General features: G+C 46.6%; 1 protein-coding gene and 1 non-coding gene across 2 annotated transcripts in view; one reads left to right on the top strand and one right to left on the bottom strand.

Moving 5' to 3' along the window:
- Positions 1-4,104: 4,104 nt before the first annotated feature.
- TRNAQ-UUG lies at positions 4,105-4,189 on the bottom strand. The gene has a single exon. It is a non-coding gene; the product is annotated as a tRNA-Gln (tRNA).
- A 548-nt stretch (positions 4,190-4,737) lies between these two features.
- Positions 4,738-15,098, top strand: part of CASS4 (Cas scaffold protein family member 4) — a 38,381-nt gene continuing 28,020 nt past the window's right edge. Inside the window, exon 1 of the mRNA XM_043553629.1 lies at positions 4,738-6,124. Coding sequence (XP_043409564.1) covers positions 6,089-6,124 — 36 coding nt within the window. The 5' untranslated portion in view covers positions 4,738-6,088. The remainder of the gene's footprint in view (positions 6,125-15,098) is intronic.

Below are 15,098 nucleotides of genomic sequence, written 5' to 3'. Positions count from 1 at the left end.
TTTAAAGCTAGTCCTTTTTTTTTTTTGGACCTTGCTTTGAATGTTTACATATTTGAACATGTGTTCTCCAACAGCAGTCATGGCTTTGGACTGGAAACTTTCATGCTCTTCTTTTAGTGTTTGATTCTAGAAGTACGATTTTTATAGCAGATCTCCTTTAGCTATGTATCTCTTTTACTCTACAAATTTAAAATCTAAAAACTTTATAATTCCATTTCTTATGATGATTCAAAGAAACCAATCTTTTACCTTAAACTTTGGTTTCCCTTCGGAAGGGCAATGATGGGGGGACCAGCCTCAGCTGTATTAGCGACATGTTAGGTAGTAAGGCAAGTCATTTCAATGTCACAGCTTCCTTTTCTGTGATTAAAGTGCTTAATCAAAATCATCCCCAACATGCACTCAATCAATGAAGTGATTTTTTTTTTTTTAACACAGCAAGATATAAACAAATTTGGGGGAAGACTTCTATTTCTGAAAATACAGTGGACCAGATACTCTAGAGAGCCCTTTCAATACACACCTGTTTAGAATTTATTTTTAATCTCTAAATAGATGGCTGAGCTAGCAAGAAATTCTCAGGCAGTTCCTGAGAGGCAGAAACAACCAAAAACCACAAATCTAGACCATCAGGACCGATAGGGCATCCAGCTGAACCAAGGGCATTTGTCACTCCCGTGGAGCCTAATGATTTCTGAGCTCTGACCACAAGGTGGGAGCTTTGATCAAGACCTAGAAAGAAAGGTACCCAGAACCCAAAAGGTACCCCCTACCCTCCAAAGGGTGAACTTGCCAAAAGCCCTGCCTCCAGGAAACAGGACACCTGCCTGCCTGGATGCTGGCTCAGGTTTGTGGGGCAGGTCTTAACGAGAATCCCGTCTATAAACTCTTTGTACAAGTAAGGTGAGAACGACTCACACTGCCTATGTGGCTTGGAGAAAAGCAAGCTGAGAATTTAAAGCAACTCCCATTGACGGTGGCCAAAGACACCTGACAGAAAGAAGCCAGCACAACTTAAGGAAGAACACCTTTTTCCCCCAGGCCTCCGTTCTCTCAGATACAGATCTAAGAATCAGGGGTTCATGATCCAGTATGTGAGGAAACAGCCGCCATGATGAGAAGCAGTAGAAACTAGAGTCGCACTTGGAGACTTGGAATTCGCAGACGCACGATACCTGAGTGTGTCCGATATGAAGATCTCAAACAGGACCGAGGACAGAGACTAGGAAGTGACCCGGTGGATTGAAACAACAACAAAACCTTTGGGAAAATGGTCATTTCTATAGCGTTCATTCTTCATGCCTTTGGCCTTTTTTGGGCGCTTTTCTCTGCCTTCCAACTCACTTGGCGGGCATTCTAATCTGTGAAGCCTCTTTCCCACTCACCCTTTGGTGAATTTACTCTTCGCATTCTGGCTACTCACCCCACCATGAGGCCTTATCCTGGGGCACCATTTTCCGCTCTGGGCTTTCCGGTGCTCCCTGTTAGCACCCGGCCTTCCCCCCAGCGGCACCTCGACACCTGCAACGTTTCCTTTGCATCCTGTTTCTCAAGTCTTGCTCTGGTTCCTTTTCCCTCTCAACCTAGGGGTCAAAATTTAGGTTTTTTTGTTTGTTTGTTTGTTTGTTTTTTAATGTTTGTTTATTATTGAGAGAGAGAGAGCATGAACATGGGAGGTGCAGAGAGAGGAAGAGACACAGAATCTGAAGCAGGCTCCAGGCTCTGAGCTGTCAGCACAGAACCCGATGTGGGGCTCAAACTCATGAACCGCGAGACCATGACCTGAGCCGAAGTCGGACGCCCAACCGACTGAGCCACCCAGATGCCCCTCAAAATTTAGGTTATTAAACTGAGTCAGCACTGACAATTACTGGAGCTGCAGAATCCCAGCCTTCCCTGTTTTATCTGTACGTTAGGGAATTTAGCTGAATTTGGTGACAATTGATGAAATTCTACTTTGACGAAAAGAGCTGTATTAGAGGTATCTTCATGAGGTTACAACTTACTGGATTATCAGATGATTTTAAAGCCGTGCAGTCTGACATTTCCTGCCAAGCCTTTAATGATCTGGATATTCTTCACCTGGTGTCCAGCTGCACTTTAAAAAGTAAGGTATTGGGGTGCCTGGGTGGCTCGGTTAAGCATCAGACTCTTGATTGGGGTTCAGGTCATGATCTTGCAGTTCATGGGACCAAGCTCCGTGTCGGGCTCCACGCTGACAGTGCAGAGCCTGCTTGGGATTCTCCCTCTCCGTCTCTCTCTGTCCCTCCCCCACCCTCAAAATAGATAAATATTTAAAAAAAAAAAAAAAAAAAAAAGTCAGGTACTGAGTGCCTAGCATTCAAAGACTACCGTCAAGGAGCTTGATAGCTACAGGTTCATGTGAAAACAGTATAAGGCATACCAAACAACAGTCCATGTACAAAAGCAGTCTTCCTGCGCATTTATTAGGAGCTCTAGGAGCGAAGTGATCAGACGCCCTACGTTTTGAGGAGAAAATTCATCCAAAATACTGTTCTCAGTAGCAATTTTTAAGGGGGAAAAAATTACCTCATTAGAGTCTCTCGTACTTGGTTCCCTTGAACTCTCTAGTTGTTTCAACCTTCAGTCAGTGGGATATTACGAAAGCCACCCAATTTCCCAGAATAGTGAAATCTTGCGACGTTTGTGCACAGAAGGATGCACTTGCCTTAAGTAAATACGAACGTCTAAGGGCTTTCATTCAGAAAAATGACAGGACAAAACACCAAACTGAGAAGCCAGGCCCTCATTCACAAAATACTACACTAGGTATCCAGGTAGGAGTGAGTCTGTTTCATTTCAGGATCAAATCTATGGCTTTTGTGTCTTCCTTTTTGTTTGTTTGTTTGTTTTGTTAGAGCAGTGGGGAGGGAGAAAGAGAATTTTTTTTTTTTTTTTTTTTTTAGCATTTATTTATTTTCGAGAGACAGAGAGCAAGCAGGGGAGGGGCAATGAGGGAGGGAGACAGATTCCAAAGCAGGCTCCAGGCTCTGAGCTGTCAGCACAGAGCCCGATGCGGGGCTCAAACTCACGAACCCTGAGATCATGACCTGATCCAAAGGCGGATGCTTGACTGACTGAGCCATCCAGACGCCCCAGAGAGACAGAGAATTTTAAGCAAGCTCCACACCCAGTGTGGTGCCCAACACAGGCTCAGTCTTATGGCCGTGAGATCATGACCTGAGCCAAAACCAAGAGTGGGACACTCAACCGACTGAGCCACCTGGGTGCCCCTACATTCTGTTTTTTTAATTTAGGTTTTTCTGAAAAGAAGAGGAGGAGGAGGAGGAGGAAGAAATGCAAATCACAGCATTCCAATCTGCATTGGGAACTCCAGGTCAGCCCTTCAGTATTGAGAAGAACCACCGTCAGAAGTTTGCCAAGGTGGTGGGAACAGTTCAAACTGGACCAGGTGTGAAGTCTACCTTTTTTCTAAGAGACTTGAGTCTGGATTCTGCCTCAGTCACATCACTGCATGACTTTAAACAAGTTTGTCCATCCTTTTTTGCTTTCTTTCAAATATATGCAAGAATCAATCATCCAGTAAAACAATGGTTGCCAGGTCCCCAGGGTACAGGGGACTGAGGAGTGACCACCAATGGGTATGGGTTTTCTTTCTAGGGCAATGAAATATTCTCAAATTAGAGAATGGTGATGATTGCACAACCTGAATATACTAAAAGACGCTGAATTGTACTCTTCAGAAGGACGAATTTTGTGGTATGTGAATTATATCTTAATAAAGCTTTAATTTTTTAATTCAATGTCAGCAGCACAGTACAATGAATTTGCACGTAGCCATCACCCAGATTCCCCAATTTGCTACTCATAGCCAATCTTATTTTATCTATACCTCTATCCACTTTCCCCTCTCTTGAGTTATTTTGGAGCAAATCTTGGATTTTTATCCATAAATATCTCTGTATATATCTGTGAAGGATAAGGACTTAAAAAAATTTTTTTTAACATTTATTTATTTTTGAGAGAGAGAGAGAGAGAGACAGAGCACGAGCGGGGGAGGGGCAGAGAGAGAGGGAGACACAGAATCAGAAGCAGGCTCCAGGCTCCGAGCTGTCAGCACAGAGCCCAACGCGGGGCTCGAACCCACAAACCGCGAGATCACGATCTGAGCCAAAGTCGGACGCTCAACCGACTGAGCCACCCAGGCGCCCCTGGGACTTTTTGAAACAGAATCATAACATAACAACATCTAAATATACATGGAAGCACCAAGTTTAGGTTAACAGATTCCCACCCTGGAGACACGAACCTCAGCCTTAGCTCAGTAGTGCCTCCATGTTCCTTACTCGAGATGCTGCCCGGCCCGTGCCCACCAGCACAGAGGCGCAGGTAGGGCCAGAAGAAAGCAGGGGCGAAGAGGCACGCCCAAGAAAAATGCCCAGATTCACATTCAACCACACGGAAATCATCTGCCATTTTGTAGAGCCTTTGCCTTACAAATACGACTAGCTATATGCATTGCGAGAGTACTGTGTTAACGATTTCTTTGTCTTACCTACAAATAATATAAAGTCCTTCTGCTAGTCCAGGCTGTCTGTCATTCATAATTTCAGCCCTTATGACGCGTTACTCTTTCCTCTGAATCTGCTTGCTTTCCTTAAATGGAACTTACTAATTCCATCTCTCTCTCTCTCTCTCTCTCTCTCTCTCTTTTTTTTTTTTTTTTTTGCATATTCATGGTGTTACAGCTAGGAACACTCTACCCTGATCTGCCCCCGCCTCTCACATCTTGCCTTCCCCATGAAGACTTCCCTAAATTACTCCCCATCCTCCCATCTCTGCCTTCTCCTCCTGGGATCTCCGCCTTGAACTTGTCGCTAAGTCAGTTCGTCCTCACTCTGCGGGGTCACTGTTCCCTCCCTGTGATCTGCTCCCATCTGCAACACGTCAGTTACTCGGCCCCGGAAGTTAACTTCCAACAACGATGCCCATTTAAAACATGGATTGTCTCAGCCAGAAATCAGTCGGCCGTGTCCACAAGTAAACCCTTCCTGGTGCTCAGACTCGTGAGGACTGACTGCTCAGCAGTGGGTGCCACGCAGACCAGTCAGTGAGCGCAGCACTTGCAGGAAGGTAGCAATGGGAGACACCACCCGTCGGAGTGCTACCTGAGGCAGGCTCGGAAGAACGGGTGCCAGTCTGTTTAAATGAAGTAACAACGTGAATGTGCCCCGCAAGGAGTCTGCCTCCCTGTGTATGTCTTCCCTCAACGTTGAGGAGGAATTCAGGGAAAGTAGAAAGACCGAGCAAGCAGTGTTGAGCTGCACGAATTAGCGGTGTGGCTTCAAGTTCAGACGGTGGGTGGATGAGATTTCAGAGATAATAGAATTGTACTGAGAGGTGCTCAGCACGGCCCTGGTACAGAGTCAGCACCCAGGAGATGTTCACGGTGAAGCTTTGTGAGCAAAGACCAGGAGGTGGGGTGGGTATGGGGTGAGAGCACGGAGGACTGTGCCTCCGAGGAGAGATGTGCTGGGACCAGGTCCTTTAAGGCATTCCCCTTGACTTGTTTTCTCCCGGCTGTTCGTTCGCAGGACAAGTTTAGAAAGCAGGAAGAAAGAAACAGCCACCATGGTCACAAATCCGTCCTAGTGGCCTCTCATCAGGAAAACGAGCTTGGTGTGTCGGGTGGGAGTTGTTCACAGTGTTTGTGGGACGAGAAGGCAGAGCGTTCCTACACCGAGCTTTGAAAGTAGGAACTTCACCCTGCAAAGCAGAAGAGTATTTTTTTTCTTCGTTTGTGGTTTCACATAGCAAATGTGTGACACTCTCTACTTATAGACCAAATGAGATGCCAGGCATCGAAGAGTGAGTGTGGCCTGGATTTCTGTCCGCTCTCCGTCAGCCCTTTCGTTTTAATCTTATCGCGCTTTGCAGAAAGTTTGCCTGCTGGGAGAATCGTTGTGACAATTTCCCGTGTTGTCAGATAGCTCCATAGAATTCAGTTTCTGAGAACCAGCCCAAGGCATGCAGTGACATTGCATAATCCCTCCTCTGAAGCCAGAGATATCAGCCGGAGAGCTCACGGGAGCTGTTTCACACCAGCATGAAGGGAGCAGAGATCATGGATGGCACGCCCAGGGTGAGTGACGGGGGGCCGTTCGGATGGGCAGTTCACCAAACAACCAGTTATGGTTAAGGACAATGACTGACTTTAGTTCCAAGTTTCTGATGAAGTCGAAGGGTGAATACTAGTAACATGTAGGTTGGAGATGGAAAAGTTTACTAGAAGTCGAAGCGTGGAAAAGAGGGGTGCTCCCAAGCCCCTGACCAGTTGGATTCAGAGACGGATGAAAGTTACTTCTCGCAGAAACCAGTTCATGGGGTTGAGAACACAATCCATCCCTTTGTGTCCGCTCAGCTTCCAAACAGCTTTCCCAGCAAGATGCGGGTCTTGGCCTCAGCTCACCCTGACCTCTCCTCTCTCTGGACCCTGCAAACACTTAGTGTCACTCCCAGGTTGATTCTGTGCTCCTTCCCAAGAGCAGAGTCCAGATCTGGCTTCAGCCTCCCCTGCTGAGTCCACAGGGGGCATTCTGCATGCCATTTCCCGGTAATTTTTGTACTGGTACGTGTGAGTGGGGCTCAGGTCTGTGGCATGAATCAAAAAAGATTCGCTGTCTAGAACGTTGTAATGGCTACTTAAAAAGAAAAATGGCTCAGACACAAAGAAAATAAAGCTCAGGGATTATCTTGCTAGACCTTTTTTAAACCTTCAGTTGTGCAGGAAAGAAAATGAAACAATTACTAAATGGGAAGCTTGTTTATATGAATTAAATATATGCTATTGATTATTAAAGTAATACTAATGTATGTCACTAGTGGGATTTATGGCTGAGTAACCCATGACTGCCTCTCTTGTATGGATCGTGTGTAAATATCGAAGCTACCCTAGAATTTTGTGCCCACTTTTTTTTTCTTTGAAAAATGTTTAAACCATTGGAAAACTGGCAGGGGGGGGGGGAAGTAATTCAGTAAACCCCTGTATATCCTTCACCAAGATTCACTGATTCCTGGCACTTTGTCACATTTGTCTGCATCTATTTGTGTATATTTACACACACACACACACACACACACACACACACACACACACACTTTGTTGTTGCTGTTGCTAAGCCATTTGAAAACAAATTGTAGGCATAATGACCCTTCACCCCCCCTCCGAAAACATCAACATGTGTCTCCTAAAAACAAGGATGCTCTTCTACACAACTCCAATATGATCACACACAAGAAAATTTAATGTTGAGTTAATAATGTCCTTCTAACAATCAGTCCACATAAAGGCAGTAAGTACTTGGGCAAGAACTCACGTCTTCAAGTCCTAGTCCACAGGCAACCTCAGCAGAGTACCCCTTGGTACTCTTGGGTACCCCTACAGAACGGTCGACGCCCATGTGAGATAACACACTGTTTAAAAGGCTTTATACAAATGGGAGCAGTAACTGATCCATTGTCGAGCTTCTTGCCTTTCACAATTAACGATACGTATTAGAGTTCCATTTGTTTTAGCACAGTTGATCTCCTTGATTACTGTTCATTAATTCTCTTTGATCAAAGGGTCACACAATACTGTCAGGGGTCATAGCACGTAAGCGGTTCTGTGCTTTGGTGCATTTTGCTTTGAAGCACCTTCATGTTCAGCCAAGGGGACCCAGAGCACCTCTCGTACCTTGAAGGTGGCCTGGGGACAGTGGGTGGTGACCAGCGATTGCCCTGTCACGCCGTCCCGTGGTGCTGCTGCTTTTTGTCACCCGATGGTTTCATGTCGGTAGAGCATTCACCTTTGTGTAGTCGTCTGCTTTTCACGAGGTTTTCCTTAATGTCTTATAAAACCAAGAGAAAACTGAAAACTAAACACGCTGCTGATACTAGTGATAAGAAACGCTGGGCTCACACAGTACGGTTGCAACAGACGTAGAAGTCCTCATGTGTGGCAAAGTGGTCCGTCTAACACCTCATCTGTTGACTTACTGGACTGTAGCTGATTGATTCCCTGTTCACCTCCATTCAAGAAAGTCAAGTCTAAAAGACAGGGTGCGTGAGTGATTTTATTACATGTCAATCTTTGTTTGGGATTCTGGGCAGTTTCAAAAAGTGCCTTATTTATGAAAATGGAGACTGCATGTACTTTAGCGATGCAGTCCCATTTGTTACAAATTGTGTTGACTTCTGAATATGCATGTGTGTGTGCACACGTGTGCAGATGAATACACGCCATTAGAAGTGACGTTGAAATTAGCACCTTTGTCTCACTGGGGTACGTGTCCAGGAACTGAAGGAGAATCACAGAGTCAGATAAGCGTGGTATTTGTTTTCCTTCGCTTTCTGAGAATTTCTGAAATGGTATTCTATTTTATTATTTTTTTAATGTTAATTTTGGAAAGAGAGAGAGACCGAGCGCAAGTGGGGGAGGGGCAGAGAGAGGGAGACAGAGGATCCCGGGTGGTCTCGGCACTGATGACAGAGAGCCTGATGCAGGGCTCAAACTCACCAACCTCAAGATCATGACCTGAGCTGAAGTCAGATGCTTAACCAACTGAGCCACCCTGAAATTCTATTTTAAACCTACTTTCTGAAAGTATTTTCTCTACAAGCTGCACTTTCTCTCTTTCGTACACGTGACGGCGTGCTCACTTGCTTTTCTGAAGGGAGTTTTCAAACAAGTGTCTGTCCCCTCGTTACTAAAGGGTGGATGTCCAGAGAATTGATCAAAACAATATTTGTGTTTTAAGCACATTTAAATACTCTCAGATATTCTTAACAGTTCAGATTCAGCCTCGATTAAAGAGCAAACACCCTCTGGCTGTCTTACATCCCAGTCCTGGGGGTAGTGGTCGTAGAGCCCCTCAAGGAGGGTCGTGGTAAAGACTTAGAGGTAAAGGCGCCAAAATTCTTAGACTCTGACAGACCCAACGGCGATGTGTCTCCCAGGGGCGCAGGCCGCACTTACTTCAGGGCTTCTGGGCAAGAGCGCTCAGGACCTCGGGACCCTGTTTGTGGGCGGGGAGCAATCACAGGTTCTCCTTGTGCCTTTAGCACCTCTGAATGGGAAGTAAGACATTTTAACTCAGTCTTTGTGGAAGAAGGGCAAGTGGGAGTGTAGGTGGAGAACTTACCGTGGCCACGAGGCGTGCCTGACCCCCTCCCCACAGCCCCCCACCACACTGCCCGCCCCTTCCCCTGCCTGGGAACATTCATGTAGGGGGGTTGGGTCCCGTGGGTCCTCCCCACCAGCATCTCCCACGCTCGCTCACTCACACGCTTGCTCAAGGCCTTTCTGGACCGCCCATCCAATCGCCTCCCACACCTTCCCTGGTCTTTCTCATTCTCCGCCTCGTCTTCATTTATCGACATCTGACATCATCTTTCTCAATCGTTTGTCCCTTTTATCATCATGTGTCTTGCCCTCTGGAGAGTCAGCTCCTCCAGGGACAGAGCTGGGCTTTCGTATTCAGGGCTGCGTCTCCAGTGCTACGGCAGTGCCTGCGCTTAGTAGGTGCCCAATAAACACCTGGAGTGTGTGTGAATGAATGGGAGGTCACGGAGAGTGCAGATGGAGCTCTTGTGACATCGCCCTGCCCTGCCACAAGGTCAGACACGGCACTTCCTAGTCGTCACACCCCTGGGAACCGAGGCTGCCCGGCTCTAAGCTCCCTAACCCCTACCTGGCCCCGACCCGAGCCACTCAGCCTAGATTCTCGGGAACTGGCCCCCTTCCAGCTCCCATGGTCAGATGTTGCCTTAGATCTAAACCTTTGCAGCTGAGGTCAAGGTCACAAGGACCCGTGGCCTCCCTCTGACCGTGTGCAGCAATTGCATTGCTTCACCTGCCCCACCACAAAAGGCCCCAGACACCACAGCCAGCTTGAAAACACAATTCACTGCCCATTGTTTAGCCATCCATCCGGCGTGCAGTTATTGGGCCCTGGGGTTCAGATGATCAACACATTGCTGATATTTTAGGGGAGTCAGAAAGTTAGTAAATGAGTAAATGGACACCATGATTTCAGATGGTGACGACTGCCATGAAGAAAAATAAAACAAGGTGATCTGATAGAGGTGATGGACAGAAAGGGCCTCTCTGGAATCCTGAATGATGAGAGAAGCATTCAGGGCAGAAGAAACAGCAAATGCAAAGGCCCTGTGGCAGGAATGAACTCAGCATTGTGGAGTATCCACAGAAAGGCCAGTGTTGTTGGAGCAGAAGGACCAAGGGAAAGAGTGGGCAGAAATGAGATCAACGGGGTAAGCAGGATCCCGTTCACATAGGACCTTGTCAGTCCTGTAAGAAGTTCGAACTGCATTCGAACTGCAGAGGAAGCCGCTGGCCTATTTAAAGCAGGAGATGACATGGTCCGGTTTATGTTTTAAGAGATCACTCTGGCTGCTACGCAACAAAGGGAGTGTTGGCAGGGAAGAGCAGAAGGAGGATAAATCGGGGGGCCAGGGTGGTGGCCTCTCTTTCCATTTTATGTATTTATTAAAAAAAATTTTTTTTAACATTTATTTACCTTTGAGAGACAGAGAGAGGCAGAGCATGAGCAGGGGAGGGGGAGAGAGAGAGAGAGAATCCGAAGCCGGCTCCAGGCTCTGAGCTGTCAGCACAGATCCCGACGCGGGGCTCAAACTCACAAACCATAAGATTGTGATCTGAGCTGAAACCAAGAGTCGGATGCTTAATCAACTGAGCCATCTAGGAGCCCATATTTTTTAAAAAAATTTTTAATGTTTTTATTTATTTTTGAGACAGAGACATGAGCAGGGGAGGGGCAGAGAGAGAGGGAGACACAGAATCCGAAGCCGGCTCCAGGCTCCGAGCCGTCAGCCCAGAGCCCGACGCGGGGCTCGAACTCACAAACCGCGAGATCGTGACCTGAGCCGAAGTCGGACGCTCAACCGACTGAGCCCCCCAGGCGCTCCCCCCCTTTTATTTTTTAATTTATTTTTTTAACACTTATTTAACTCTTAACATTTTAGATGCCACCTTGGTGTTCTCAATGGACACGGACGAGAATCACTTGCCCTGCCTTTCAGAAAAAAAAAAAAAGAGAGAGAGAGAAACTTTTGACCTTTGAAACTGGCAGGAGATGTAAACAGAAAGAATAGCAAATAAAGGTGTAAATGGTTTTATTGAACTACATGTGCTATACATACCCCTTTTTCTTTTTTTGGAAACTGACGTTTGTTTTCTACTAACCCTATTTCCATTTTCTGTTGAGATAATATACCTTTCATTCATCCAACAAATATCGAGTGCCCGCTTTGCGCCAGGCACCATTCTAAATGCCACAAAGAACACAAATGTCTAGGTCCCTTTCTCAATAAAATAAACTGTCATTTTAGTTAATAAAAATGTAATAGAAAATAGAATATATAATATAACATGTAATATAAAAATAGAATAGAATAGAGTAACACTATATTATCACTCCTGTTTAAAAACTTTTATTCTCTTAATGTTTTATGTGCTATAGAGCTCACTACTAAAAAAAAAAAAAATAAGAACTAAACAGAATACCATCACGATCCCAGAATTTACCAGACTATTCGAAGGAAAGTGGCCTACATGGTAATCGAATGGGGAAGCAGCCATAGAAACAGAACATGGTCATTTTGGAAATAGAATGACTAAGGGAGGAAATGACAAGTTCTTGGAGAGGAAATAACTTCAAAGGAGGAAGGTGGGGGGCTGGTAGAAAATATGCCGTACAAGTGATATTCGACTGCCCCAGCATGAGCTGTGAAAAAGGGGAAATAAATAGTGTAGGAACCATTTCCAAATGTATGCTCATAAGCCATCTGTGTATTCGATTGGAGGACCCTGTGTCCACACCATGGGGACAGAGCCAGTGGCAAGGAGGCCATATGTCCCGCACCTGCAACAGCAGCTCGGCTTATGGGTTACTGAACACACAGAATTGTTCTTTTTTCCTTTCAAGTGTTGCTTCTCCTGAGAATCAAGAGCAGCTTGTGTGACGCACCTATCACAGGCAGCCTGTCATTTGGGGAGAAGAGCAAACAAGGAATGAGATGAGAAAGCAGTAGGGGCCTTCCTCCCTCCGAGATGTTTGCCCTCTGGTGAACGAAAAGTCCAAAGGGCTTTGTGGGATGTTCCCTCCGCTTCAGAATTTCAACTCGCTCCGAGGTCGAAAGAACGCGAGAGTCAGTTACAGATGGCGAGTACTTGGAGTCGCTTTTTTCCTATGCGAATGTTGCCCAGAGTGAGATCAACAAGCACTGTGAGATCAAGGGCCAGTTACACACACCTGTCTCTAACGTTCTGCGTAGTCTCCTAAGACTTTTTTTTAATTACAAAACTTTTTTTAGTTTTTTAAATGTTTATTTTCGAGACAGAGAGAGAGAGAGAGAGAGAGAGAGCAGGAGGGGTGGAGAGGCAGAGAGAAGGGGAGGCACAGAATCCAAAGCAGGCTCCAGGCTCTGAGCTGTCAGCACAGAGCTCTGCCCGAGGCTCAAACTCATGAACTGTGAGATTATGCCCTGAGCTGAAACCAAGAGTGGGACACTTAACCCACTGAGCCACCCAGGTGCCCCTAGATAATGCATTTTAATGTGCATCAGAAAAAACTAAGAGGGGCACCTGGGTGGCTCAGTCGGTTAAGCACCTGACTTTGGCTCAGGTCTGGATCTCACGGTTCGTGGGTTCAAGCTCCGCATCAGGCTCTGTGCTGACAGCTCAGAGCCTGGAACCTGCTTCAGATTCTGTCTCCCCCTCTCTCCCTCTGCCCCTGCCCTGCTCATGCTCTGTCTCTCTCTGACTCAAAAATAAAGAAACATTTTCAAAAATTAAAAAAGAAAAACTAAGACTAGTTCATTGAACGTAATTCTATAGGTAATATTGCTTAGGGAGAGTTGTTTTTTTTCAACGTTTTTATTTATTTTTTGGGACAGAGAGAGACAGAGCATGAACGGGGGAGGGGCAGAGAGAGAGGGAGACACAGAATCGGAAACAGGCTCCAGGCTCCGAGCCATCAGCCCAGAGCCCGACGCGGGGCTCGAACTCACGGACCGCGAGATCGTGACCTGGCTGAAGTCGGAGGCTTAACCGACTGCGCCACCCAGGCGCCCCGGGAGAGTTGTTTTTAATCGGCTTAATTTAACACGTGACTTGAGTAAAAATCTGTACTGGTGGCCCATGGATATGACGTGCTGTGAACAGGCGCGAGGCCAAAGGAGTGCAGCCTTAGACGAAGCTTCCTCCTCACCCGAGGTCGTACAGTCGCTGGGGACCAATCGAACAGCACAAAACACCTTTTGTATCTCCCCTGCCTTCCCTCTTCGTTTCCCTCCAAAAAAAGAGAGAAAGGAGGAGGAGAGGAAAGGAAGCTAAGAAGGAAAGGACCCTACCTGTGATGTTCTTGCCCCCGCTCTCCTTCCTGGGGCGAGAGAGAAGTATAAGGAAAGAAATCATGCAGGGGGCGAGGTGTTGCAGCCACTCGGGAACACTGCACGGCCACCCCGCTTTCAGGTGAGGTTAGGGAGGTTAGGGAGGCCCCGAGAAGTTCCTCGTTTCTCACTCTCCTCCATCGATGAGCTTCTCACAAGCTGGGACTGAGCCTCAACCACTCGCAGAAGCTGCTTCCAACTTCTCCTTTTTCCAAACTAGGTATTGTAAACGATAAGTCAGGGACGTGGCTGGTCAGGAGCGAGCTTGGAGGTGGTGGAGGGGACCCGGCCAGGAATACAGATGCCGGATCTCCAGGGCACAACCACCTGTAGAATGCAGTTTGGTACAACATGCACCTGTCTTGGGCCAGATCTCAATTGCTACAAGGCTTGGTTGATCAAATGTTGCAGCATTTCAGTCCTGAGCTTGGATCAAGGGAACCTCGCGCACCGCTCTCCCCAGCACACGTTATCAAACATACAGTAGGTGCTTAATAAAGAATCATCTGGGCACCTGGGTGGTTCAGTCGGTTGAGTGTCCAACTCTTTTTTTTTTTAAGTTTATTTATTTATTTTGAGAGAGGGGGGGAGAGAGCGTGAGCCGAGGAGGGGCAGAGACATAGGGAGAGATTAAGAATCCGTAGGGAGAGAATTAAGTTGAGCGTCCAACTTCATCTCAGGTCACGATCTCACAGTCCGTGAGTTCGAGCCCCACGTCGGGCTCTGTGCTGCCAGCTCAGAGCCTGGAGCCTGCTCCGGATTCTGTCTCTCCCTCTTTCTCTCTGCTCCTCCCCTGCTCACACTCTGTATCTCTCTCTCTCTCTCTCAAAAATAAACATTAAAAACAAAACAAAAAAAAGAATCCCAAGCAGGCTTCGATGCAGGGCTCGATCTCACAAACTGCAAGACCATGACCCGAGCTGAAATCAAAATCCAGATGCTTAACTGACCAAGCCACCCGGGCACCCTCCAACTCTTGATTTTGACTCAGGTCATGATCTCATGGTCATGAGATAGAGCCCCACATCAGGATCTGAGCTGAGTGTGGAGCCTGCTTGAGATTCTCTTTCTGTCTCTCTCTCCCTCTGCCCCTTTCTTCAGCTCACATGCCTCTCTCTCTCTCTCTAAAATAAAGTAAAATATACCTTAAAAAATAATGATAATTGTCAAATTAATAAAGCACTAACAGTGAGTTCTAATAAGGTTCCCATGAATAGGGGAAGTTGACTCAAACATGTTAATCTGGCCAAGACCCAAACCTATTGGAAAACCACGGTATTCAGACATCAGGGAAGAAAACATTTCACTTCCACCGAGTGGCTTTGGAATTTTTTTCTGGCCACAATCGCTTCCTCAACGTCTCATTATTGGGCGATGTACGGAAGTCCTGTGATGAGTGGCTTCTTCATCTGAACCATCAGGAAGAATTCGAAGCTGGAGGGGTCAGAGTTCGATGCGTCTACAGAGAAATCGCTTATACCTTTGTGCTTGTTCACAGACACCGCCGTCATCCCCGGCCGCCGGGCCATTTTCATGGGCGTTAGGAAGACAAGGAATCATTCTTTAACTTTTTCTTTTTCGCTCGTATATCTTCTCATGTCCAAGTTCACCAGGGTTATTCCCTTCTTTGTCCCCGGTGCCTATAG

This window comes from Prionailurus bengalensis, chromosome A3, assembly GCF_016509475.1.
Source record: "Prionailurus bengalensis isolate Pbe53 chromosome A3, Fcat_Pben_1.1_paternal_pri, whole genome shotgun sequence".
In the NCBI taxonomy this organism is placed as follows: Eukaryota; Metazoa; Chordata; class Mammalia; order Carnivora; family Felidae; genus Prionailurus; species Prionailurus bengalensis.
This window is presented reverse-complemented; position numbering and strand designations above follow the sequence as displayed.